The sequence below is a fragment of the Sus scrofa genome, chromosome X (genome assembly GCF_000003025.6).
Source record: "Sus scrofa isolate TJ Tabasco breed Duroc chromosome X, Sscrofa11.1, whole genome shotgun sequence".
Lineage (NCBI taxonomy): Eukaryota > Metazoa > Chordata > Mammalia > Artiodactyla > Suidae > Sus > Sus scrofa.
In genome coordinates, this window is record NC_010461.5 from 101,421,494 (window position 1) to 101,446,711 (window position 25,218).

At 38.9% G+C, this 25,218-nt stretch overlaps 1 protein-coding gene across 5 annotated transcripts in view; it reads left to right on the forward strand.

The window, feature by feature from the left end:
* XIAP (X-linked inhibitor of apoptosis) overlaps positions 1 to 18,528 on the forward strand; it is a 40,648-nt gene extending 22,120 nt beyond the window's left edge. For 4 of the 5 annotated variants that reach the window (XM_021079366.1, XM_021079367.1, XM_021079368.1 and 1 more), the window contains 4 exons: positions 369 to 447; positions 1,406 to 1,448; positions 8,169 to 8,369; positions 14,294 to 18,528. In XM_021079366.1, coding sequence (XP_020935025.1) covers positions 369 to 447; positions 1,406 to 1,448; positions 8,169 to 8,369; positions 14,294 to 14,487 — 517 coding nt within the window. In that variant the 3' untranslated portion in view covers positions 14,488 to 18,528. 5 annotated transcript variants of the gene reach the window in all.

Here is a 25,218-nt window from a genome sequence, read left to right on the forward strand (position 1 = left end):
GCTCTGGTTACAGCTGTTGTGCAAGTTTGATCCCTGGCCCAGGAACTTCTGCATGCCCCCCCAAAAAAAGATTAACTATTTAAAGCTTCTTTTAAAATATCAAGGTGCTAATTTAATAACTTGCTTAAAAGTTGAAGGGTCTCAAGTTTATATTTTTTGCTCTACTAACATTAGCATATTAAGATAACAATGGGAACATTATTTTAACCTTAAAATAAAGGTTGGATAGAGAATTGAATAACATTTTATTTTGTGGCTCCTTAGATCAAAAAGCAAGTTAATGGAATTAAGATGATGGAAAGTATATTTTTACTTATACCTTACTAATTTATGAGTTACTAGAGTTTAACTTTATTTTAATTGTTTAGGTGTAAATATCTGTTAGAAGAGAAGGGACAAGAATATATAAACAGTATTCATTTAACACATTCAATTGAGGAGTCTCTGGTAAGTCATATATTATAGATTATGTATTTTCAAATATTACACAACTTGTTTTGCAATGATTTCTTGGAGTAAAATTCACAGTACAGTATTTTAAATTAATAATATGTGGCGAGCTTAAAGGGGAGATCTTGAAGAGTGCTAGTTTTTCTTAATCCAAAGCATATTTTTGAAAAGGGAATTGAACTGATTTAAGTTTTGCTCAGGGCAAAAATGGGCTTGAAGAAGTAAAATACTTAAATCACTCAGCCTTCTGAAATTATACTGTATAATGTGATTTATATTCATAAATAGTTCTTATCTTTTCATAGACAGTCTTTAAAATCTCAAAAATGTATCTAAGTTGATAGTGTGGCCTGGGGTGGCCAAAGCATCAGTACTATGTGCAAAGAGCCTTGGACTAGAATGGGAGACAAGAGTTGCCATTATGGCCCTGCCATGAACTATATTGTCTTGATCAAGTTGTTTAATCTCTCTGAGCCTCACCTTCTTGTCTTGTCTGAAATGAATGGATTGGGTTAGATGATCTTTTAACTTCTAGCTTCATCAGTCTGTGCCTCTTATGACTACTCATATGTTAAATTGGAATAAAGCCAATTAATAAATTCATTATTAATGTAACTTTTAAAATTGAGGCAATTGCCTTCTACCCAAAGGAATTCTAGGAGTTTCTGTCATGGTGCAGTAGAAACGAATCCATCTAGGAACCATGAGGTTGTGGGTTCGGTCCCTGGCCTCGCTCAGCGGGTTAAGGATTGGGCGTTGCCGTGAGCTGTGGTGTAGGTCGCAGACGCGGCTTGGATCCCGTGTTGCTGTGGCTCTGGCGTAGGCCGGCAGCTACAGCTCCAATTAGACCCCTAGCCTGGGAACCTCCATATGCCGTGGGTGCAGCCCTAAAAAGATTAAAAAAAAAAAGAAGAAGAAGAAGAATTCTAACTTACAATTCATATTTCTATTTTAGGTGAGAAGTGCTGAAAAAACACCATCATTAACTAAAAGAATTGGTAAATATACTTACTAAAATAATTTGCCAATTTACTATAGCTGTTATATATAAGGTGGAAAGATAAACTGATTCTCTCGAGGTATATTTATTTGAGATAAGATTGCTATAAATTAAAGAATTAATGAAGTACCTATAAATTTAAGTTGGATATTTATATATTAGGAACATTCATTCAGAGGTTAAACAGTTTTTTCAAGTTTGAGAGGAACAGCCGTAGGCTGTCCATTGCCATTTCTGTTAAAATCACAACAAGGAGGATTAAATGTATTTTTGTCCCTGGAATTTCTTCAGTTAGCCAGGATTGTGAATCCAGTGTTCTACTAATGACCGGCCCTAACCTACGTGATTCCTTATCCCATGCCATCTTTTTCTCTTCACCAGCTTCTTCACAGAGGAGTACGGTTTGGTTTGTTTACCATTACCTTATAGAGAGGTAGAGGTTTTTTATCACAAAGATAAAACATCATAGACATCTTTAAAAATAAAAAGTATGCAGGGAAAAAAGTATGCAGAAAAAGATATTATGTTAAGCAACAAAGATATTGTTATCCCACCTCTCAGATGAAGAAACAGAAGTTAAGTGACCTGCCCATGATTATATTACAAATCTTTAGGGGAACTAGGACTGTAAATAAGGTCTTCTGAATCCCACATCACACTACAGATCTCATTTTCAACCTGGGCATCGCATTTGAAAAATAATAAATTTAGAGTATTCGTGATGATTCCCTACTCCCTATACTCATAGCATGATCTATTTAGTATTTTAAGGATTACAAGGCAAGAGAATACTACTATATATATTCATAAATATGCTAGAGAAGGAGAGCCACTTTGATATTATTTGATAAGGGTTTTGTAATGTATATAAATTATACAGTTTAAGAAGTCATTTATGGGAGTTCCCATTGTGGCGCAGCAGAAACAAATCTGACTAGGAACCATGAGGTTGTGGGTTCAATCCCTGGCCTTGCTCAGTGGGTTAAGGATCCAGCGTTGCCATGAGCTGTGGTGTAGGTCACAGTCATGGCTCGGATCCCGAGTTGCTCAGCTGTAGCTCCAATTAGACCCCTAGCCTGGGAACCTCCACATGCCACAGGTGCGGCCCTAAGAGAAGCAAAAAAAAAAAAAAGAGAGAGAGAGAGAGAAATCATTTATTCCATCCCGTATTTTTGAAATTATCCAGAAGCAAAGATTCTATAACATTTCTCTTACAATGAGATCCTGCTGTGTAGTATTGAGAACTATGTATAGATACTTACATCGCAACACAACAATGGGAGCGAAAATTAAGTATGCATGTATGTGTAACTTGGTCCCCATGTTGAACAGTGGAAAAAAGAATACAACATTTCTCTTATTCATTTATTTTTTGGCCATACACATGACATATGGAAGTTCCTAGGCCAGGGATCAAACCCATGCCACAGCAGTGACCCAAGCTGTTGCAGTGACAATGACAGATCCTTAACCCACTGCACCACAAGGGAACTCCTAACATTTCCTGATAGTAATCATCCTTTCGCTGCTTACTGTTCTTTTTGTGACTAATGAGACTCTTGCTCTGGTTTAGGATTAGTGGCGGGGGGTGCTTTTTAGACCCACATCTGTTGCATGTGGAAGTTCCCAGGCTAGGGGTCCAATCAGAGCTGCAACTCCCAGCCTGCACCCAGCCACAGCAATGCCAGATCTGAGCCACGTCTGCAACCTACACCACAGCTGTGGCAATGCTGGATCCTTAAACTACTGCACTGGGCCAGGAATTGAACCCACACCTCCACAGCAACCCGAGCCACTGCAGTCAGCTTCTAAACCACAGTAGGAACTCCCAGGTTTTTTTTCTTTAATTAAAAACATTTTTTTGGCTGCAACATGCAACAGTATGATGTGGGATCTCATGTTCCAAGACCAGAAATTGAACACAAGCCAAAGCATTGAAAATGCCAAGTCCTAACCAGTAGACCACCAGGGAACTCCCTGTTCATGTTTTTGTGTGGGCCTAAGTTTTTAGCTTTCTTGGGTATATACTTAGGATTGAAATTGATGGGTCATGTGATAACTCTATGTTTAAATTTGATGAACTGCCAGACAGTTTTCCAAGGTGGCTGCACCATTTTATATTACATCAGCTTTGTATGAGGGTTCCAGTTTGTTTTTTCACAACTTTCTTGACACTTGTTGTCTGTCTTCTTACTACAGCCATCCTAGTGAAGGTGGCTCATTGTGGAGAAATATCTCCTTGTGGTTTGATTTGCATTTCCCTGATAGCTAATGATGTTGGGCATTTTTTCATGTGCTTATGGACCATTTGTATGTCTTTGGAGAAATGTCTGTTCATCTCCTCTGCTCATTTTTTAGTTGGGTTAATTGTCTTTTTATTATGGAATTGTAATTGTTCTTTATATATCTTAATGGATTATAAGTCCCTTGTCAGCTATGATTTGCAAATATTTTCTCCCATTCTGTCTTTTCACTTTCTCGTTGGTGTCCTTTGAAGCATATAACTTCTAAATTTTGATGAAATCCAATTGTCTATTTTTTGTTGCTTATGTTTTTGGTGTCATATCTAAGAAATCCTTGCCTAATCCAAGGTCACCTGTGTTTTCTTCTAGGTTTTTTATGGTTTTAGCTCTTATATTCAGGTCTTTTATCCACTTTGAGTTAATTTTTGTATATGGTATGAAGTAGGAGGTTCTTCTAATTCTTTTTCATGTGGATAGCCCATTATACTTGCTTTTGGTTTTTAGCAACCTGAGGTTGAGATAGCTGTGGAATATCCATGTAGGTGGATATTAAAACCTAGAACTCAAAAAAAGGTGGTTAGGAGTTCCCTTGTGGCTCAGTGGGTTAAGAACCCGACTAATATCCATGAGGATGCAGGTTCAGTCCCTGGCCTCGCTCACTGGGTTAAGGATCCGGTGTTGTCATGAGCTGTGGTGTTGGTCGTAGATGTGGCTTGGATCTGGTTTTGCTGTGGCTGTGGTGTAGGCCAGCAGCTGCAGCTCCAATTTGACCCCTAGCCTGGAAACATCCATATGCCACAGGTGTGACCCCACCCAAAAAAAAAAAAAAATGAGGTTGTGTGGGGAGGATGATGTCCATAAGATGGTTAAAAAAAAAAATCGATGAAGGAATGAAAGGGAACCACCAAAGTCTAATTAGGTGGGCAGAGGAGCCAGCAAAGAAACAATCAGGAGTTGCCCTATGGCTCAGTGGGTTAAGGATACAGCATTGTCACTGCTATGGCTCTGGTTACTACAGTAGCACGGGTTCAGTCCCTGGCCTGGGGAACTTCTGCATGCCATGGATGCAGCAAAAATAATAATAGTTAAATTAAAATGTTAGAAATCAATCAATTAATAAAACCAGAAAAGAGTGATGTCCAGCTGACATCTGGCCATCTCCACCCCAAAATCTCAAAAACAGCTCAAATTCAGCATGTCTAAAAACCATTCAGGGGAGGTCCCTGGTAGCCTAGTGGTTAGGACATGGTGCTTTCACTGCTGCAGCCCAGGTTCAATCCCTGCTCTGGGAACTGAGATCCCACATCCAGCTGCTATATGCAGCAGCCAAAAAAATAAGTAAATAAAAAAAATTTTTATTAAAAAAATCTTAAAAACTAGGAGTTCCCATCGTGGCGCAGTGGTTAACGAATCTGACTATGAACCATGAGGTTGCAGGTTCAATCCCTGGCCTCGCTCAGTGGGTTAACGATCTGGTGTTGCTGTGAGCTGTGGGTAGGTCGCAGACGCGGCTCGGATCCCACTCTGCTGTGGCTCTGGTGTAGGCCGGTGGCTACAGCTCCAGTTCGACCCCTAGCCTGGGAATTCCATATGCTGCGGGAGCGGCCCTAGAAAAGACTAAATAAATAAATAAATAAAATTTAAAAATCTTAAAAACTAAAAGCACTCAGACTGATTTCATTTCTGGTCTTCCTCCTCCCGCCCCCCTATTATAGTTAATAGTACTATAATTCACAAAGTCACCTGGTAATTTGAGTCATTTTAACTTCTTTTTGTCCCTTAATTCCTCAGAATTTAATGAGTTACTGGGTCTAATGAGTTCCACCTTTGTCTAAAATCTATAGAGTGTTGGAGTTCCCGTTGTAGCGCAGTGGTTAACGAATCCAACTAGGAACCATGAGGTTGCAGTTTCGATCCCTGGCCTTGCTCAGTGGGTTAAGGATCTGGCCTTGCAGACATCGCTCGGATCCCACGTTGCTGTGGCTCTGGCGTAGGCCGGTGGCTACAGCTCCGATTAGACCCCTAGCCTGGGAATCTCCATATGCTACAGGAGCGGCCCTAGAAAAGGAAAAAGACAAAAAGAAATTTTAAAAATGATAAAATCTATAGATTATCTAAAATCCACAGATTCTGCCATAGTCCCTGCCTTTATTCCCCATCCAGACTATTGTACTCTCATAACTGGTTTTATCTGCATTATAACATCTTTTTTTTTTTTTTTTGGTCTTTTTGTCTTTTTAGGGCCGCACTCTTGACCTGTAGAGGTTCACAGGCTAGGGATCCAATTGGAGCTGTAGCCCCCAGCCTACACCACAGCCACAGCAACATGGGATCCAAGCCACGTCTTCAACCTACACCACAGCTCACTGCAACACCAGATCCTTAACCCACTTAGTGAGTCCAGGGATCGAACCTGCATCCTCATGGATGCTAGTCAGGTTCACTAACTGCTGAGCCACAATGGGAACTCCTGCATTATAACATCTTAACAGAATTTTTCTTTTTTTTTTTTTTTTTTTTTTTTTTTTTTTTTTTTTTGTCTTTTTGATATTTCTTTGGGCCGCTCCTGCGGCATATGGAGGTTCCCAGGCCAGGGGTCCAATCGGAGCTGTAGCTGCCAGCCTACACCGGAGCCACAGCAACGTGGGATCCGAGCCGCGTCTGCAACCTACACCACAGCTCACGGCAACGCCGGATCATTAACCCACTGAGCAAGCGCAGGGATCGAACCCGCAACCTCATGGTTCCTAGTCGGATTCGTTAACCACTGCGCCACGACGGGAACTCCAGAATTTTTCTTTATCAAACATAAATCTTAAGAGTTCTCCTGTGGCGAAGTGGGCTAAAGATCCAGTGTTGTCACTGCAATGGCTGGGTCACTGCTGTGGTGAGTTTGATCCCTGGCCTGGGAACTTCCATGTGCCACAGATGTGGCCAAAAAACAAACAAGCAAAAACAATAACAAAAAACCCACAAGTCTTAAGTTAGTTTCCTACCATATAATATTCTTCATAATCAAATCCCTATATATCTCCCTTTCCAGCTTCCACTTTTAAAAACCGTTATTGAGGTATAATATACATAAAATGCTCAAAGTGCACTAATCATAAGTGTTCAACTCAGTGAATTTTAACGTGTGTGTGTGTGTCCATTATCCAGATCAAGATATAGAGCATTTCCACCACCCCAGAAAGTGCCTTCAGGCCCTCTTCCCAATAAATATCCACCCCCAAATTATATTCTACTATTACCATAGATTAGATTTGAACATCTTAAAAATGTAATCATACAGTATATACTCCTTTTTTCCTCTGGTTCATCATTATGATGATGATTTGCTTATCATATCTATGAGATTGATCCATGTTGTCTGGCAGTAGTTCATTCTCTTGCTGTGTAGTATTTGAATATACCATAATTTATCCATTCACCTGATGATAGATATTTGAATTATTTACAGTTTGGGGCTTTATAAATAATGTTGCTATGAATATTCTTGTGTATGTCTTTGGTGGACATATGTTCTCATTTTTAATTCCCAAGAGTGGAATTGATGAGTCAAAGGATAGAATTCTCCTCTTTAGCACATCACAATGTGTATTCCTTCTTTGAGTATTATTAAAGTGAGTTTCTATTTGCTTTCCTGCCTTAGCTAGTCCACCCCCCTCAGCTGCAGAAACTTAGTCTGAGGATAGGAAACTGATACATTCAAGATCACAGACTGGGACATCTCTCTATTTCTCTTGATTTTTTTCAGAATAATTGCTGGTGACTCAGTAAAGACATCCACCCTTTTAAGTACTTTATGTTAGTTGTTAATGGGTACAGCTGATTTGAAAGATGTTCAAATTTTTGATGCTCTTAACCCTTTTCTTATCTGTTTTACCAGAGTTGCAGCTGCCGGCCTATGCCGCAGCAATGCCAGAGCCAAGCCACATCTGTGACCTATACCACAGCTTGTGGCAGCACTGGATCCTTGACCCCACTGAGCAGGGCCAGGGATCGAACCCACATCCTCATGGATATTAGTCGGGTTTGTTTCCATTGAGCCACAACGGGAACTCCCTCATCATAGTCTTTAAAGCACCTAATCTCAATTCATAGTTCTACAAAATACCTACTTGTATTTTTTTTGGCCTCACCCATGGCATGTGGAAGTTCCCAGGCCAAGGACTGAACCCACACCACAGCAGTAATCCCACCCCCCGCAACAAGCCACAGCAGTGACAATGCTGGATCTTTAACCTGCTGAGCACCAGGGAACTCCCTCACTGCATTTCTATTATAAGATTCTGAAAGTGATTCTTCAGTGCCTCACTATTTCAAAATCCTCTTTCCTATGCAGCTTTGGTTTGCTGCTTTGGTTTTGATTTTTTTTGCTTGCTGCTTAAATTTTTCTTTTAACTATACTTTGCTCTTAAGTTGTGTTGATGAAAATAAACTATGATTATTTTCATCACCAATTCTCGTTTCAGATGATACCATATTCCAGAATCCTATGGTACAAGAAGCTATACGAATGGGATTCAGTTTCAAGGACATTAAGAAAATAATGGAGGAAAAGATTGAGACATCTGGAAGCAACTATAAATCACTTGAGGTTCTGGTTGCAGATTTAGTGAGTGCTCAGAAAGACAATGCACAAGATGAATCAAGTCAGACTTCATTACAGAAAGGTATGTATGCCTGGTTTCAAAAAACAAGAAACACCTAACATCACTTCATTATGGGTAGTATCTTATATGACTTTGTGGCCCATTCATTTCTCTCCTCTCATATTCCCATTAGGATAAACATTTTTTTAAAACTTTTTATTATGGAAAATGTCAAACATACTCAAAAGTGGAGAGAACAGGATAATGAACCTTCACATACCCATCAACCAGCTTCAGTAACTATCAACACTTTTCCAATCTTGCTTCATTTCTTTCCCCAACTTTTTTTTGTTGTAGTATTTCAAAGTACATCCCAGACATTCTATGTATCATTTACCTATAAATACTTGAGTAAATATCTAACAGGTAAGGACTTTTTTTAAGATAACCTTGATAATGTGTGTTAGCTTGCTCAGACTGTTCGAACAGTACCGTGGACTAAGTGACTTAAACAACATTTGTTTCTCATAGTTCTGGAGGCTGGGAAATACAAGATCAAGGTGTAGGCAGATTTGGTTCCTGGTAAGGAGGACTCTTCCAGGCTTGCAGAGGGCTGCCTTCTCTATGTCTTCACATGGCCAAGAGAGAGCACTCTGCTTTCTCATCTTCTTCTTATAAAGACATTGATCCCATCATGGAGTCCCATCCTTGTGACCTCATCTAAACCTAATTTTCTCCCAAAGGCCCCACCTCCAAGTACCATTACATTGGGGATTATGGCTTCAGCACATGAATTTTGGGGAGATAACTAGACATTTAGCCCATAGCATACAATTATCAAATACACTTAACATAATTTCATCTGAAATTCAGTTGGTTTTCTTTTTCTTTTTTCTTTTTAAGGCTGTACCTGCAGCCTGTGAAACTTCCCAGGCTAGGAGTTGAATCAGAGCTGCAGCTGCCAGCCTACACTGTAGGCACAGCCACAGCCATGGCAATACCAGATCTGAGCTGCATATGTGACCTGCACTGCAGCTTGCAGCAACATCAGATCCTTAACCCACTGAGCAAGGCCAGGAATCAAACCCGTGTCCTCATGGTTACTAGTTGAGTTCTTAATCCACTGAGCCACAGTGGGAACTCCCTGAAATTCAGTTGGTTTTAATTTTCCTCATTGTCTTAAAAGGTTTTTACAGGAGTTCCCACTGTGATGCAGCAGGATTGGCAGCATCTCTGGAGTGCTGGGACATAGGTTTGGTCCCTGGCACAGTGGATTAAAGGATCTCGTGTTGCCATAGCTGCAGAGTAGGTTGCAATTGCGACTCAGATCTGACCCCTGGCCCAGGAACTCCATGTGTCACAGGGTGGCCAAAAAAACAAAATAAAGTTTTTACAGTTTATTTTTTTCTGCAGTATATAAGGAAGATCCACTGATCCATTAATTTTAAAAGTGTGAGTTTATGCTCTATTTTAAAGGACAATGAAGGCTAACTTTTATCACTGTGTGTAGATCGTAAGTTTTGTAGTTGAAACTACTTGGATTTAGAGTGTTCTGCAACTTTTCATATGATGTAAATATATAAAGGAGTTATATTGCTAAATAGAGCTTGAATGAGTGGCATTTTAATACTGTGAATCATATATAGAAGGTGTATTAAGTAATGTAGAAGAGAAGTATATAAACTCCTATTAGGAAAAAAAGACATTAAAATATACAAGTTTTTCCTTTAAGGATGGCAGCTGCTGTAGAGCTTGTCAGCAACATTGAAGGTTAAAGAAGAGGTTTCAAACTGAGTACATTTTGGGGTACATTATTATAATCATTCTCTAAGCTTTTGACCATCTCTACCAAAAGATGAGAATTCTGAGTGCTAATGAGCCTAGAAGTTTACTTTTTTTTAACATTAAAGATCCTTTTGATCTTTATTTCAGATGCTTTTGAAACATTATTCAGATAATTAAATGTCATAAAACAATTTAACATTAATGATTTTTATTTTTTATTTATTTGTTTATTTTTTGCTTTTTAGGGCCACAGGTTGCGGCACATGGAAGTTCCCAGGCTAAGGAACTTAGCCTGCTGAGCCACAATGGGAGCCTTCTGGTACCTGAAGGTGTTTGCATCAGAAGTATTTGGGGGAGTTCCCGTCGTGGCTCAGTGGTTAACGAATCTGATTTAGTCCCTAGCCTGGGAACCGCCATATGCCGCCGATGCAGCCCTAAAAAAAAAAAGACAAAAAATAAAAATAAAAGTGGCTCAAGGAGTTCCTCTGTGGCTCAGTGGTAACGAACTGGACTAGTATCCATGAGGACTGGGATTTGATCCCTGGCCCTGCTCAGTGGGTTAAGGATCTGGCATTGCCGTGAGCTGCTGTGTAGGTCACAGATGGGGCTTGGATCCCGTGTTCCTGTGGCTGTGATGTAGGCTGGCAGCTACAGCTCCGATTTGACCCCTAGCCTGGGAACTTCCATATGCCATAGATGCAGCCCTAAAATAAATAAGTAAAATGGTTTAAAATAATATAGTGAAAATATTAACAAGTAACATCAAAAACGATCTAGATACTGCCTTTAATGCTATGTGCCAGAAATCTCCCAATCTAGAAGAGGGCCTTGTAAAAAGTAGGAGAAAGGTGCTTTAGGAAAGGATGTAGAATCCAGTAGTTACTCTAAAGGCTAGAGTGAAGGAATTGCCAGAGGTAAATTATTAGTCTGGAAAAAATGCCCAGAGCATCACCATCTCAAGTGTCTGTATTCAAGGCTAAAATAAGGTAGGAAAATTAGAGTCCATGATATTGGTGTTTGGTAGGCAGGACATTTCATCCATTGTGATCTGTAACATGGAATTGCAAGCAATCAGAACCAAAGGAACTTAAAGATCACTCAATAATTTTCATTGCTTCAGTGAGAAAACTGAAGTACAGATGTGCTATTACTCAAGGTCACTCAGACAGTAGGGAGTAAAATTCAGGTTTCCTGACTTCTGGTCCAATGTTCTTTTTTCTTTAATTTAGAAAAAAAATGTGGTTAATACACATAAAATTTACCATCTGAATCATTTGTAGGGGTATGGTTTGGTAGCTTTAACTATATTCACATTGTTATGTAATCAATCTCCAGAACTTTCATCTACAAAACTAAAACTCTGTACCTATTAAACAACTCCCCATTTCCCCCTTCCCCTGGCAACCACCGTTCTACTTTCTGTGTCTTTAAATTTGACTACTCTAAGTATCTGGTCCATTGTCCTTTTTTACTCATTATGGCATCGCATCCCAAAGTAATGCATAAATCACTTAATTGTTTTCCTCTTTTTGATTTGTCTTGGAATTACAAAGCTACTTTTTTTTTTTTTATGGCCTCACCTGCAGCATATATATGGCAGTTCCTGGGCCAGGGATTGAATCTGAGCCACAGCTGTGACTGCACTGGATCCTTTAACCCGTGACCCTAGGCTAGGGATCAAACCCATGCCTCCGCAGCAACCCAAGCTGCTGCTGATTCTGCCACAGAGGAAATTCCCACAAAGCTACCATTTAAATAAAAACACTGAGAAGGGGTAATCCCCTGAACCACAGGCCTGGCCAGGAGAGGGGGCTGGTGTAGGAGAGGCCCCCTGAGGGAAAGGAAGCACAAAAGGGACCTGCTGTAGACTCAGGGCAAAGGGAATGCTGTGTGAGGCTGGGACCTATAGCACTACAGGAGGATTGGACATGAAGCCACAAAGTTACTTGGGTTTCCCCTACTCATTTGCTTTTTTTCTGCTACTTCTTCATGATCTCCAAGTCCCTCTGCTTGCGGATGGCAGCAGGAAGCTCGTCATCTCAGTGCTTTCCCTTAACCAAGTCACTGCTTTTCAGTATTCCTCTGGTGGGCTAGCTCAACTCATGCTGGTTACCACAGTCACGGCAACGGCATGAATATACACTTTATTTTGACTGTTTTGGCCAGATGCTCATAATGTCGTCCCTTTACTTCTCTTGTTTCCTGTGCTCTGAATGCCTTTTTCCTGTTTGTGAGCCTCATTCCCCACTCCACCCCCAATTCCCTACATCTTTTCTTGAACTCATCCCTCAAGGCTCAGCTCAAAGGTCACTTCTTTAAGTTTTTCGCAATACCCATAACAGAGTTCGCAGCTCCCTCTTCTCTACTCTCTGCTGTTAAGGCATTTGTAACTTTGTTTTGGAACTGTTTTCTTTTCTCTCCTACCCATTAGACAAGCTTCTTTAGGGCAAGCACTCTATCTTCTTTTCTCTATGCTCCATGTTTGAGTTGATGGTTTTGCTTATCCCCAGGAGGTCGCTTTTGAAGAAAAAAGAGAATAAATAATCCTTTTCTTCACCCCTCACCAAGAAAGCCTTTCTGAAGTACAAATCTGACCTCTCTTTCCGGGTTAAAACCCTTCACTGGCTTCCGGGGCCCTTGGTGTCAAACTCAAATTTCTTTACATGGGTTGCCAAATTTTTCATCATCAGGCTCCTACTAACCTTCTATAGCATCATCTCATGCTATTTTCCCTTCAAATTCTCTTCCCAGGCCTTACCTTGCACTCGTAGGCTTGGTTCTGTCTCTCCCCTTGGAGCGTGCTTTTGACATTTCCTCTACCCAGAACCCTCTTGTCCCACTGCTTCTGTCTGCCAGGGCCTTCTCCCTCTCCTAGTTTACTCCTGTGCATCCTTTAGGACCCAGTTTAGGTATAATTTTTTTCTGGGAAGCCTTCCCTTTATGTGTGTGTGCACACACTCCCTTACTGTGTTCTTCATAACACATTGTATAATTACCTTTCTCATCACACTGTATTATAATTTCCTATCTACATGTGTTCCTTACTTGGCTATGAATGATTGGGAGCCTAAGGGTCTATATATTTGTTAATTGTTCTATCTCTAATGCCTAGTAAGTACTTGTTGAATAAAGTTAGACCACTGTTTTCCAAACTTGTTTTCAGAATAATTTCCCCCAGGATGTTAGAAGAGATGCCATGAAAAATGAGCTTTGTAGTTAAATAAGGAAATGCGTTATGAATTTCTAAGAGGGGATGTACATTTTATTACACTGCCCTGAACTTGATAGCCGTGGTGCCCAAATACCAGTGTGCTCAACCCCAGAAATTTTAGATTCTGTGAATGGGGCCCAGGAATCTATTGTTCTAAAAAAATGCCCCAAGTGATTCTCATTTGAGGCTTAATTTGGAAACCACTGGTATGCAATGATTACAAAGATTGTTAAAATATGTAATACATTGGGAATAGTTCCTAGTACATATTAACTGCTGCTGTTGTTGATGTTGTAATTATAGTTATGTATGGCTGTGAAACACATTTTTATGGCATATTTGTTAACATTTTACAAAACTTAGTTTGAGAAAGGCTGAATTAAGCAAATACTTTGGTGCCACCTGTAATCAACTTTATTTCCTCTTTCTTCCTCATCCCTCACATCCAGTCAGCCACCAAATCCTGCTTATCCCATTTCAGAAGTGGCCCTAAAGTCTACACATAAGGAGTTCCTGAGCCCAGGGATCAGATCCAAGCCACAGCTGTGACCTATGCCACAGCTGCAGCATTGCTGGATCCTTTAACCCCCTGTGCCAGGCTGGGGATTGCACCTGCGTCCTGGCTCTGCAGAGATGCTGCAGCAGGAATTCATGCTGCCCATTTTTAAATGCCACTCTTCTTTCCCCCCCACCCCCACCCAATCGCCACCAACCTGTGAAGCCTTCCCCACCTAGTCTGGACAGAAGAACTTATTCTCTCATCTTGTCCCAGAGCACTTTGTATGTAACTTTATTATGGCACTTATCACTTTTATGCTTACCTCCATAGCCTTAGCTCATGTCCTTCTCTCCCATTAGCATGCAAGCTAATAAAGAGCAGATGCCATATGTGAGTCATCCTATCTCTCAACACTTGATTAGTGCCTCACACATAGTAGGGGTTCATATTGTTTCAATGAATTTAAACAACTAAGCCTAAAATTTAGCACTTTTTTTTCTCTTTGTACAGAAATTAGTGCTGAAGAACAGCTGAGGCTCCTGCAAGAGGAGAAGCTTTGCAAAATCTGTATGGATAGAAATATTGCTGTGGTTTTTATTCCTTGTGGACATCTGGTCACTTGTAAACAGTGTGCTGAAGCAATTGACAAATGTCCGATGTGCAACACAGTCATTACTTTCAAGCAAAAAATTTTTATGTCTTAGTCTAACTACAGTAGGTGTGTTATGTTCTTATTACCCTGATTGAATGTATGATGTGAACCAACTTTCAGAAATCAGCATTGAATTTCATTAGCATTTGCTACCAAGTAGGAAAAAACATAAACTGCAGTGTTTACAGTTGGCAGTATAAAATTTGAATTTCTGGATTTTTCAGGATTTTAGCTATATTATTGTCCTATTTTTTCACTGTTATTTAATTGAAACCCTAGACTGAGAAGCATCATATTAAAACTGACTGCAGTGTGTATCTGTGGTACACTGACTTAGTTTTCTAAATGTTAGTGAATTAATCAACTGAATTTTTCATTCTTTTCAGATAGGCTTAACAAATGGAGCATTCTGTGAAAACATGGAGATTAATATCCCCAATCACATAATTTGTTTTGTGTGAAAAAGGAATGAACTGTTCCACACTGGTAGAAAGATAGAGATTATTTTTAGATGTTTCTGTTTTAGTAGTCTGTCCATTTTGTTTTAAAATTATAGTCATGTACTTGGGTGAATGATTTTAAAAAATAATTTTGCCATTGTTAAAAGGGTATTTAATGATAGAATACCATTTAGCCTACATGTACTGACATGGAAAGATATCAAAGGTGTATTAAGTGTAAAATCCAAGTGGCAAAACACTATGTATAGAATGAGCCAAATGAAGGTATGTGTGTTTTGTATACATAGAGAAAAGATTTGGAAAGATAGGCACCAAATGTGGTTTCTTTTGAGGGGGGTGTGGGCATGGGTCCCAGAGGGGCTGTACAGGGGCCTTTCACTTTCTACTCTTTTCATTTTGTTCTGTTTGAATTTTGTATAAGTATGTATTACTTTTGTAATCAGAATTTTTAGAAAGTATTTTACTGATTTAAAGGCTTAGGCATGTTCAAACGCCTGCAAAACTACTTACTGCTCAGCTTTAGTTTTTTTAATCCAAGAAGGCAGGGCAGTTAACCTTTTTGGTGCCAATGTGAAATTTAAGTGTTTATATGTTTTTCCTGCTTTGTGGATGAAAAATATTTCTGAGTGGTAGTTTTCTGACAGGTAGACCATGTCTTCTCTTGTTTCAAAATAAATATTCCTGATTTTGTAAAATGAAATATAAAATATGTCTCAGATCTTCCAATTAATTAGTAAGGATTCATCCTTAATCCTTGCTAGTTTAAGCCTGCCTAAGTCACTTTACTAAAAGATCTTTGTTAACCCAGTATTTTAAACATCTGTCAGCTTATGTAGGTAAAAATAGAAGCATGTTTGTACACTGCTTGTAGTTATAGTGACAGCTTTCCATGTTGAGATTCTCATATCATCTTGTATCTTAAAGTTTTATGTGAGTTTTTACCATTAGGATGATTAAGATGTATATAGGAAAAAATGTCAAGTCTTTACCTAAATTTTTTTTTATTTCTTGTCTAGTAATAGTAATAGATACCTCTGAAATAAATGTTCTTTGAGATCCATAAAAACCTCTTGGAAATTATAAAATATTGACAGGAAAAAATAGTTATTTTAATATTGAAGAGAAAATAAAACTTGAGTAAGAATCAATACAGATTTAAAAAATTAAAGTTTAAAAATGCTTCATAGACCAGCCAGGCAAAGACTCTTGCAATGACCTGTTGTCGAGGTGAGTGAGGCATTTTACTGCAGAGAAAAGTTTGAGAATGAATCTGTTAATTATATTTTTGTTGTATTTTCTAAGAGAAAGAGTATCGTTATGTTCTCAATCTCTGTTGATGACTGCTTTGATATTCATTTAAAGTATTGCAAATTTAAATGAGAATTTTTTTAATTAAATAATGACTGCCCTGTTTTTGTTTTACTGTATAAATTCTCAGTTCTTTACCTTTGCACTTTCTTCCACTTAGGTTTAGTTATATATTCGTTAAGTTAAATTTTACATGTATAGCCTAAGCTTTAAATTTAAACTTAAATTACAAGGAGAGAAAAGTGTTCGTTTTAAAAATGTATTTTCCAAGACACGTCAGCACCAAGTTAGGTAGGTAGTTCAAACTAGTTGGCCAAGGACTGAAATTGTTTTAACATAAGGCTTTTCCAGTTCTGGGAGCCTCAGTTCATTAAAACTCTTAAAACTTGTATGTTTAGAGTTAAGCAAGACCTGTTTTTTTCTCCCCTTGAGTTGTGAAATTTAATGCATGAAGCTGATGTGGCTCACAAGTTTATTTTAAGGATTGTTTATAAATGCTGTTGCTTCTGGTTCTTAAATCACTCAGCACTCCAACTTCTAATCAAATTTTTAAAGACTTAACCAATGTTTGTCTGTATTTGCACTATAAAAAGCTCTGGATCCTTCCCATCGAATGTGCAAAGAACGATCACTTGCAAGGTCAAAAATATAGCCAGATCCAAATCTCTGCCTCCCCTTCCCAAAATAGTTCTTAGTATCTACATGTAGACACTCCTTTTCTGTAAAGTTCACCCTAAAATTTCAAAGGCACCACCTATTTTACTACATTTTAATCATGTGAAGAGTCAAATCTTTTTGTAATAAAAACTTATCTTTACTCATAATAATCTGATGTGCTGATCAAAAGCCTTGTCTTGATTTTTGAGAAATAGATTTAGTGTTTATACAGTAAATTCCAATTTATTAACTAATGGCTTTGTATTGCCTTTCCTGCTAGATTTGTGTTTGGTTTGGTTTGGTTTGGTTTTCCCATTGGCTAGGGCCTCTGATGGGGTAGGATGGGTGTAGTGAATGTATATAATGTGATTTGGCCCTGTGTATTGTTATTTTGTTGTTTTTGTTGTTATATTATTTACGTGTTGGAAGTTTTTTCCCCGTTTTCATTTTAGTGGATAAAATAGGTATTTTGAACTCTCTGAATGGAGACTACCACCACAGCATTAGTAGCACGTATTGTACACTTTAGACCCATGTCATTGTTTTATTTCCTGATTACTCACTTGTTGAATATGGGGGAAAGAGGTAGAGCAGTGGAAGAGATAGGGTAGGTTGTGTATCGTTTCCATTAGAGAAATAAGAAAACAGAAGGGAATATTTGAGAGATATGGTTATTTTTAGCCAAATTTAAAGAAACAAAAAAGAGGGCAGCCATTTCTTTATCTTTGAAATGAGAATACGTCCTGTCTTATAAAGAAAGTTATGAGTTCTGGCTCAGCGGTTACAAACCCGACTAGTATCCATGAGGACATGGATTCAATCCTGTCCTCCCTCAGTGGGTTAAGGATCTGGCCTTGCCGTGAGCTGTGGTGTAGGTCGCAGACGTAGCTCAGATCCCATGTTTCTGTGGCTATGGTGTAGGCCAGCAGCTGTAGCTCCAATTCGAACCCTAGCCTGGAAACTTCCATATGCCAGGGGTTCGGCCCTAAAAAGCAAAGGAAAAAACAAAACAAAAACTTCAAGCTACCTCTCCAGGGAGGTCTCAGATGTTAATTTTTTCAACTCTTCTTTCTTCTATACCATAACCTTCACTACATATTAAATGACACTTTATAACTGATACTATAGGACAATCTTAACTACATATAACTTCAAATTGTACAATACTAAATTAATGTTTGGGTGGTAAGATTCTATTTTGAAGTCTAAAGTTTGCAGAAATGTGTATTAATTTTTGGTATTTACTACATTCATACTGTGTATCATTAATGTGACATTTAAAATTACTATATAAGGATATTTTGCCATTCTATCTGTATTTAGCAACAAATTTGCATTTTTGATTTGATCCAACAAAGGCTTTAATGTAATTTTTATTAGATAATTTTGTGTTTTTTCATTACTGCTGTATTTTATCTAACCTGACAGAATGACTAATTCTTATGTCATTGTATTAGTGTTGTGAATAATCATGTGAAATATTTGAAATAGAGTACTTTATTTGTGAATATAATTTTATGGCTGTTTTCATTTAGTAGAAACCTTTCCATCAGTATGGAAAACCAAGAAAATTGCTTTCTACTGTATAATCTGGCAGTCATCATAGATTAAAGCTTATTTTTCTGTGAATAAAACTTTATTCAATAAAGCACTATTCTTTAAAATGATATCTTACAAGTCTATATTTGTTGCACTTTCTCAGAAAAAAAAATAGCCCTCTTAAAAATACTAAAGTATAAGAGTTCCCTGATTCAGTGGGCTAAGGATCTGGCATTGTAGTTGCTGTGGGTCTGGTTATAGCTATGGCTGGGGTTTGATCCCTGGCCTGGGAACTTCCACATGCTGCAGGCATGCCCCCCCAAAAAAAGAAAACTTGAAATGTAACCTCCTAAACATATCCTCTGCCATTGGGCCAGGCATTAAGGTACACATCAAGTCATGTCATGTTAAAAAAAAAAAAAGACATCCGCTTTCACATTAATTTTTAGAATTCTGTAAGTGCATGGAAAGTTAATTTTCAACATGTGTAAAAATAGGAACACCCCTCCCCATAAAGATTGGCAGAGAAGGATTTTTATGAGTCTGTTGGGATAAAATGTGAGGGAATAAAGGATCTTTAAAGGGAGAGAGAAAGAGTTCCTGTCGTGGCTCAGTGGAAACAAACCTGACTAGGATCCATGAGGATGCAGGTTCAATCCTTGGCCTCACTCAGTGGGTTTAAGGATCCAGAGTTGCAGTAAGCTGTGGTATAATGGTCGATGATGTGGCTTGGATCCCTTGTGGCTGTGGTTTTGTGGGCCAGCAGCTACAGCTCCAATTCGACCTCTAGCCTGGGAACCTTCCTATGCCACAGTGCAGCCTAAAAAGACCAAAAAAAAAAAAAAAAAAAAGTTAAGAAGAAGGCTTTTTTTTTTTTTTTTTTTTTTTTGTCTTTTCTAGGGCCACACCTGTGGTATATGGAGATTCCCAGGCTAGGGGTCTAATGGGAGCTGTAGCCGCTGGCCTACACCACGGCCACAGCAATGCGGGATCAGAGCCACGTCTATGACCTACACCACAGCTCACGGCAATGCCAGATCCTTAACCCACTGAGCAAGGCCAGGGATCGAACCCACAACCTCATGGTTCCGAGTCGGATTCGTTAACCACTGCGCCATGACGGGAACTCCAAGATGTGAATTTTCAAAGCTTTCTCTTACAGAAATTTTCAAACTTACATAAAAGTAGAAAGGAAGGAGTTCATAGCTCACAGCACTCTGGATCCTTAACCCACTGAGTGAGGCCAGGGATCAAACCCACATTCTCATGGATTCATTTCCCCTTCTCCGCAATGGGAACACTGCACCCACAGCAGGAGCTCCATAAATTTTGAATGTTTAACTCACCACTATTACTGCTACATTTTAATGGACATCTAAACAAGAATTAAAATTAACTTTATTCCCCCTTTTCTCCTATTTGAAGATTAAGGCAAATAAATCCCCTTCAAAACGGTATTGTGGACTTCCCATTGTGGCTCAGTGGGTTAAGAACCAGACATAGTGCCTGTGAGGATGCAGGTTCAATCCCTGGCCTTGCTTAGTGGGTTAAGGATCCGGTGTTGCCACAAGCTGTGGTGTAAGTCACAGATGTATCTTAGATCTGGTGTGCTGTGGCTATGGCGCAAGCTGCAGCTGCAGTTCAGATTCAACCTCTAGCCTGGGAACTCCCATATGCTGCAGGTGTAGCCCTAAAAAGCAAAATAAAGTAAAATAAATAAGCAACAAGGATATATTGTATAGCAGAGGGAAATATAGCCATTATTTTGTAATAACTTTAAGTATAATCTATACAAAATATTGAATCACAGTGTTGTACACCTGAAACTAATGTAAATCAACTACACTTCAATTTTAAAAATTAAAAAAAAATAAAATTAGGCTAACTGGAGTTCCTGTTGTGGCTCAGCTAATTAAGAACCAAACACAGTGTCTGTGAGGATGGGGGTTCAAGCCCTGGCCTCACTCAGTGGGCTAAGGATCTGGCATTGCAGCAAGCTTCAGTGTAGGTGGTAGATGCAGCTTGGATTTCAAGTTGCTGAAGCTATGGCGTGGGCTGGTGGCTACAGCTCTGATTCAACCCCTGGCCCAGGAACTTACATATGCCACAGATGCGGCCGTAAGAAGAAATAAACAAAAAAAGTAGGCTAACTGCATGGTGTATATATACTAGTGGTTTTCAAAGTGTGGTCTGGGTACCAGAAGCATCTGCAACACCTGGGAAGTTGTTATAAATGCAAAAATTAACCAAACCTACCGAACAGAAACTGCAGTGTAACCCAGCAATCGTTTTTTTTTTTTTTTTTTTTTTTTTTTCTCTTTTCTTTTTAGGGCTGCACACATAGGACGGCCTATGGAAGTTCCCAGGCTAGGGGTCAGAATCAGAGCTATAGCTGCTGGCCTGCACCACAGCCACAGCAACTGGGATCCAAGCCGCATCTGGGATCCACAGCTCAGGGCAATGCCGGATCCTTTAACCCACTGAGCAGGGCCAGGGATCAAGCCCACATCCTCATGGATACTAGTTAGGTTCGTTTTCTGCTGAGCCACAAGGGGAACTCCAGGTTTGTTGTTTTTTGTTTTTTTGTTTGTTTGTTTTTCTTCTTTTTTTTAAGGCTGTACCTGCAGCATATAGAAGTTCCCAGGCTAGGGGTCGAATCAGAATTGCAGCCACCAGCCTATGCTACAGCCAGGGCAACGTTAGATCTGAGCCACATCTGCCACCCACACCGCATCTTGAAGCACCGCCAGATCCTTAACCCACTGAGTGAGATCAGGTTTCGAACCCGAATCTTCTCAGACACTTTATCAGGTTCTTTAACCCTCTGAGCCATAATGGGAACTCCAACAATCACTGTTTTAACAAATCTTCCAAGTGGTTCTGATAGAGGCTCAAGCTTAAAAACCACTAGAATATGGTATGAGGTAAAATCCAGAAGTAACTAAATGGCTGAAAGCTGTAAATTAAATTGATACAGCTCTCTGCAAATGACTGTCATCCTCGACTCTTTTCTCTCCTTATAACTCTGCTGATCCCGTCCTGTATTTTCTCCTGCTATCAAAATGCAACATCCTGAAAGTTCCTTCTGATTCCACTTTTCAACGAAATTTTCTTTCTCCTTGAATTTGATAATGAAATTCATTCTTCACCCTTACACTGCAAAGTTCAGAGTAGCCTTACATTGTTCATTGCCATTAAACTATCCTCCAATCAAGCAGTGAGAGGGTTAAGTATTTGAAGCCTCACTCATAAGTACTAGTGTGACTGTAATCAGTTGAAATTGTTCAGAACAGACCTGCACTAATAGAAAGAGCCAAAGCTTCAGTGATATGTGAGCAGTTAATCTACAAATGATAGAAATTGAGTTGGAAGTGCCTTCAATTCATAATAACTAGCAGTTCTGAATTCTTTTTTAGGTCCGAAGTTTTTAAAATAACTGTGGCACAGGAGAATCAAAGAAAATTCCTGTAGTTGTCTTAGGTCTCTAAAGGCCTTCAGAGATACATGAACACACACTGAGGTCAATATTGGTCTCTAACTGTAACCAAAATAAAAATCTTAAGGTAGGTAAAGGCTAGAGGAAAGTCAGAGTTAGTTTTCTTTTCTTTTCAGGAAAACCACGAATTTGCTTATAACAAATACTTCCATAATCTAGCCATTTGGCTTTGTGTAGATTTGGTCTGCTCAGAGATTTTTTTCCTAATCTTACTCTGTTTAATTTGATATTTCCAAGACCCTGTATGTACCGTAACCAATGACTACAGCATAAGAAATCTTTTGCATGGACCTATGCTTGTTAACTTTGAATATGAATAAATATTGGAAGAATACTGGTTCAAAACAAATAAGGAATAAGAACCCAGGAGAAACTAAACTTTATTCCCCCATTTTCCCAGAATTTAAATTTTTTAAAAAAGACTAGGTTATAATTAATTGAGGTAATAGTATTTAAGCAATGATATCGCAAATTCTTATTCTTGTCTCAAAGAACTTTATGTTCCACAAATATTTTTACATACAAAATTATAAATGTCCAAGAGTTCCCCTTGTGGCTCAGCAGTAACAAACCTGACAAGAATCCAAGAGGGCTTGGGTTCGATCCCTAGCCTCACTCAGCGGGCTAAGGATCCGGCATTGCCATGAGCTGTGGTGTAGGTCGCAGGTGCTGTGGCTGTGGCTGTGCCACTGGCTGGAAGCTGCACCCCAATTCGACCCCTAGCTTGGGAACTTCCATATGCGGCAGGTGTGGCCCTAAAAAGACAAAAAAAAAAAAATTTATAAATGTCCATTTGCAGCAAAAACTTTTACATTGAGAGGTTTTTTTTTTAAGTCTGTACATTGTGTTTCTTTCATTTTATTCCATTATTCCATTACGAGGTACTAGGGATTTCTTTTTAATTCCATTAGCTTAAATAAGGGGCTTTGCATTTTTGGCTAAAGCACAAAAAATGTATTTTCTCATTAAATGCTGGAATTTAGTTTGGCAGTGATTAGTCTCTCCTTCTGCCAGATTACTAACAATTGGATTGAGGAAAAAAGAACACATAAGTATGTTCATGAACACTTAGTGATGTTTCAGAGGAACTTAAATTAAAAACAAAGACTCCAAATATCCCCCACAAAATTAATCTGAAGTGGAAAAAAACTTGCTAAAAATCATTTTATTTTTCATTAAATAAACATTGTGCAGGGATTTCTTAGAAGATTCTTTCTTTCTTTCTTTCCTTCTTTTCTTCTTTCTTTCTTTCCTTCCTTCCTTCCTTCCTTTCTTTCTTTCTTTCTTTCTTTCTTTCTTTCTTTCTTTCTTTCTTTCCTTCTTTCTTTCTTTCTTTCTTTCTCTCCCTCTCTCTCTCTCTCTCTCTTTTCTTTTTAGGGCCATACCCGTGGCCTATGGAGGTTCCCAGGCTAAGGGTCTAATTGAAGCTGCAGCTGCTGGCCTACGCCACAGCAACATGGGATCCCAGCCATGTCTGTGACCTACACCACAGCTCACGGCAATGCTGGATCCTTAACCCACTGAGTGAGGCCAGGGATCAAACCCGAATCCTCTTGGATACTAGTTGGATTTGTTACTGCTGAACTCCTAGAAGATATTTAACAAAGGCCTGTGTTAATCATTAAGAGTATGACCTAACTCACCTGGAAAAACTTGTTTTTCTTTCAACTGGATTTTTGTTTGTTTGTCTGTTATTTAACTACTAAAATGGATGTATTCTACTGTACTTATATCTTTCTTGGTTTTCTAAGTATTTCAGATACATTGTATTGTTTTGTGAGATATAAGAATTAAGTAAAAAGACCTATGCTAAGTATGAGTTATAAATCAATATTTGGTCAGTTATATGTAATGAAATGGAACAAAAATATTAATACACGGGGTTAAGAATTCCTATTCTATCTACTTCAGAGGACTGTTGCAAGGATCATATGAGTAAATGTACATAAAAGAACCTCAAAAAGTATAAACCATATAAGCTAAGGAATGATTCCTCTAATTACAGTTTGCTGGACTAATTATGGGTTAGTTTCACACAAAATGAAGCAGTTGTGGACCAGAATCTGATTAATCAAGGATATATTCTATTTTATTTTTATTTTTGTCTTTTGTCTTTTTAGGGCTGCACCTGTAGCCTATGGAGGTTCCCAGGCTAGGGGGTCAAATCGGAGCCACATCTGCCAGCCTATACCACAGCCACAGCAACACCACATTCTCAACCCACTGAGCAAGGCCAGGGATCGAACCCAAGTCCCCATGGATACCAGTCGGGTTCACTAACCTCTGAGCCATGATAGGAACTCCTTAATCAAGGATATATAGCAGTGAAACTCATTTATACAGTTTCTTGGCCATTTCCATGGCTCTCAAAATCCTTTACATACATTATCTCTTTGCCTTCCACTCTCTACATGGTCACTCCTGTGTTTAAATCAGAAGTATATGGGTAATGGCACAGAGATAATTGGAGAAATTGTTGCTGTGTGCATTTGTGGAAATTGTGTTCATAAACCCTGCCATTCGAGTGGCCCTTAAATAGATTTGCTTGGGCAGTCAGGTCAGTTCTGTTTTATAACATATGAAAATAAGAATATATAAAACAGATAAATTCAGACTGGCAAAATAATTAGTCTTGTATCTTGCACCATACCATTGTGTCTCTCACTCATTATATTCATAGCATCTCTGTAATTTACAGCTGAAGAACCCCAGACATAGAGGTTATGTGACTCACCTAAATCATATGGTGAATCACCAGTCGAGCTGTTGTTATAGGCAGTGAAAATGTTTCTAGTTAATTTTTGGCATGAATTAGCTAAATTGGCTGGCTCACTGTCTGAACCTTGAGTATATATATCCAAATCAGGCTCTTTTTTGTATGGCAAGAACTGGATGGCCATATGATACTAAACCACAAAGCTAATAGATATAATAAAGAGTATATGTGGTCCTTAGAATATCTACTAACTAGAATTGGAAAATTAATTTCAAAAAACAAATTGATAACTATGTTTCTGATCTTAAGAACTTGGAAATGCGTTCCCACTGGGACACAGCCAGTTAAAGATCTGGCGTTGTCTCTGCAGCGGCAAAGGTTCCATTCCTGGCCTGGCACAGTAGGCTAAGGATCTGGCATTGTCACAGCTGTGGGGTAGGTCGCAGCTATACCTCAGATTCGATCCCTGGCCCAGGAACTTCCATATGCTGCACACGAGGCCACCTAAAACAAAAAACTTGGACATGAAAAAGAACTTTTCACTACATTGCCAAGGCAGCCTTGGAAGTCAGGAACCATGTCTCCCTAATCATTATGTTCCCAATG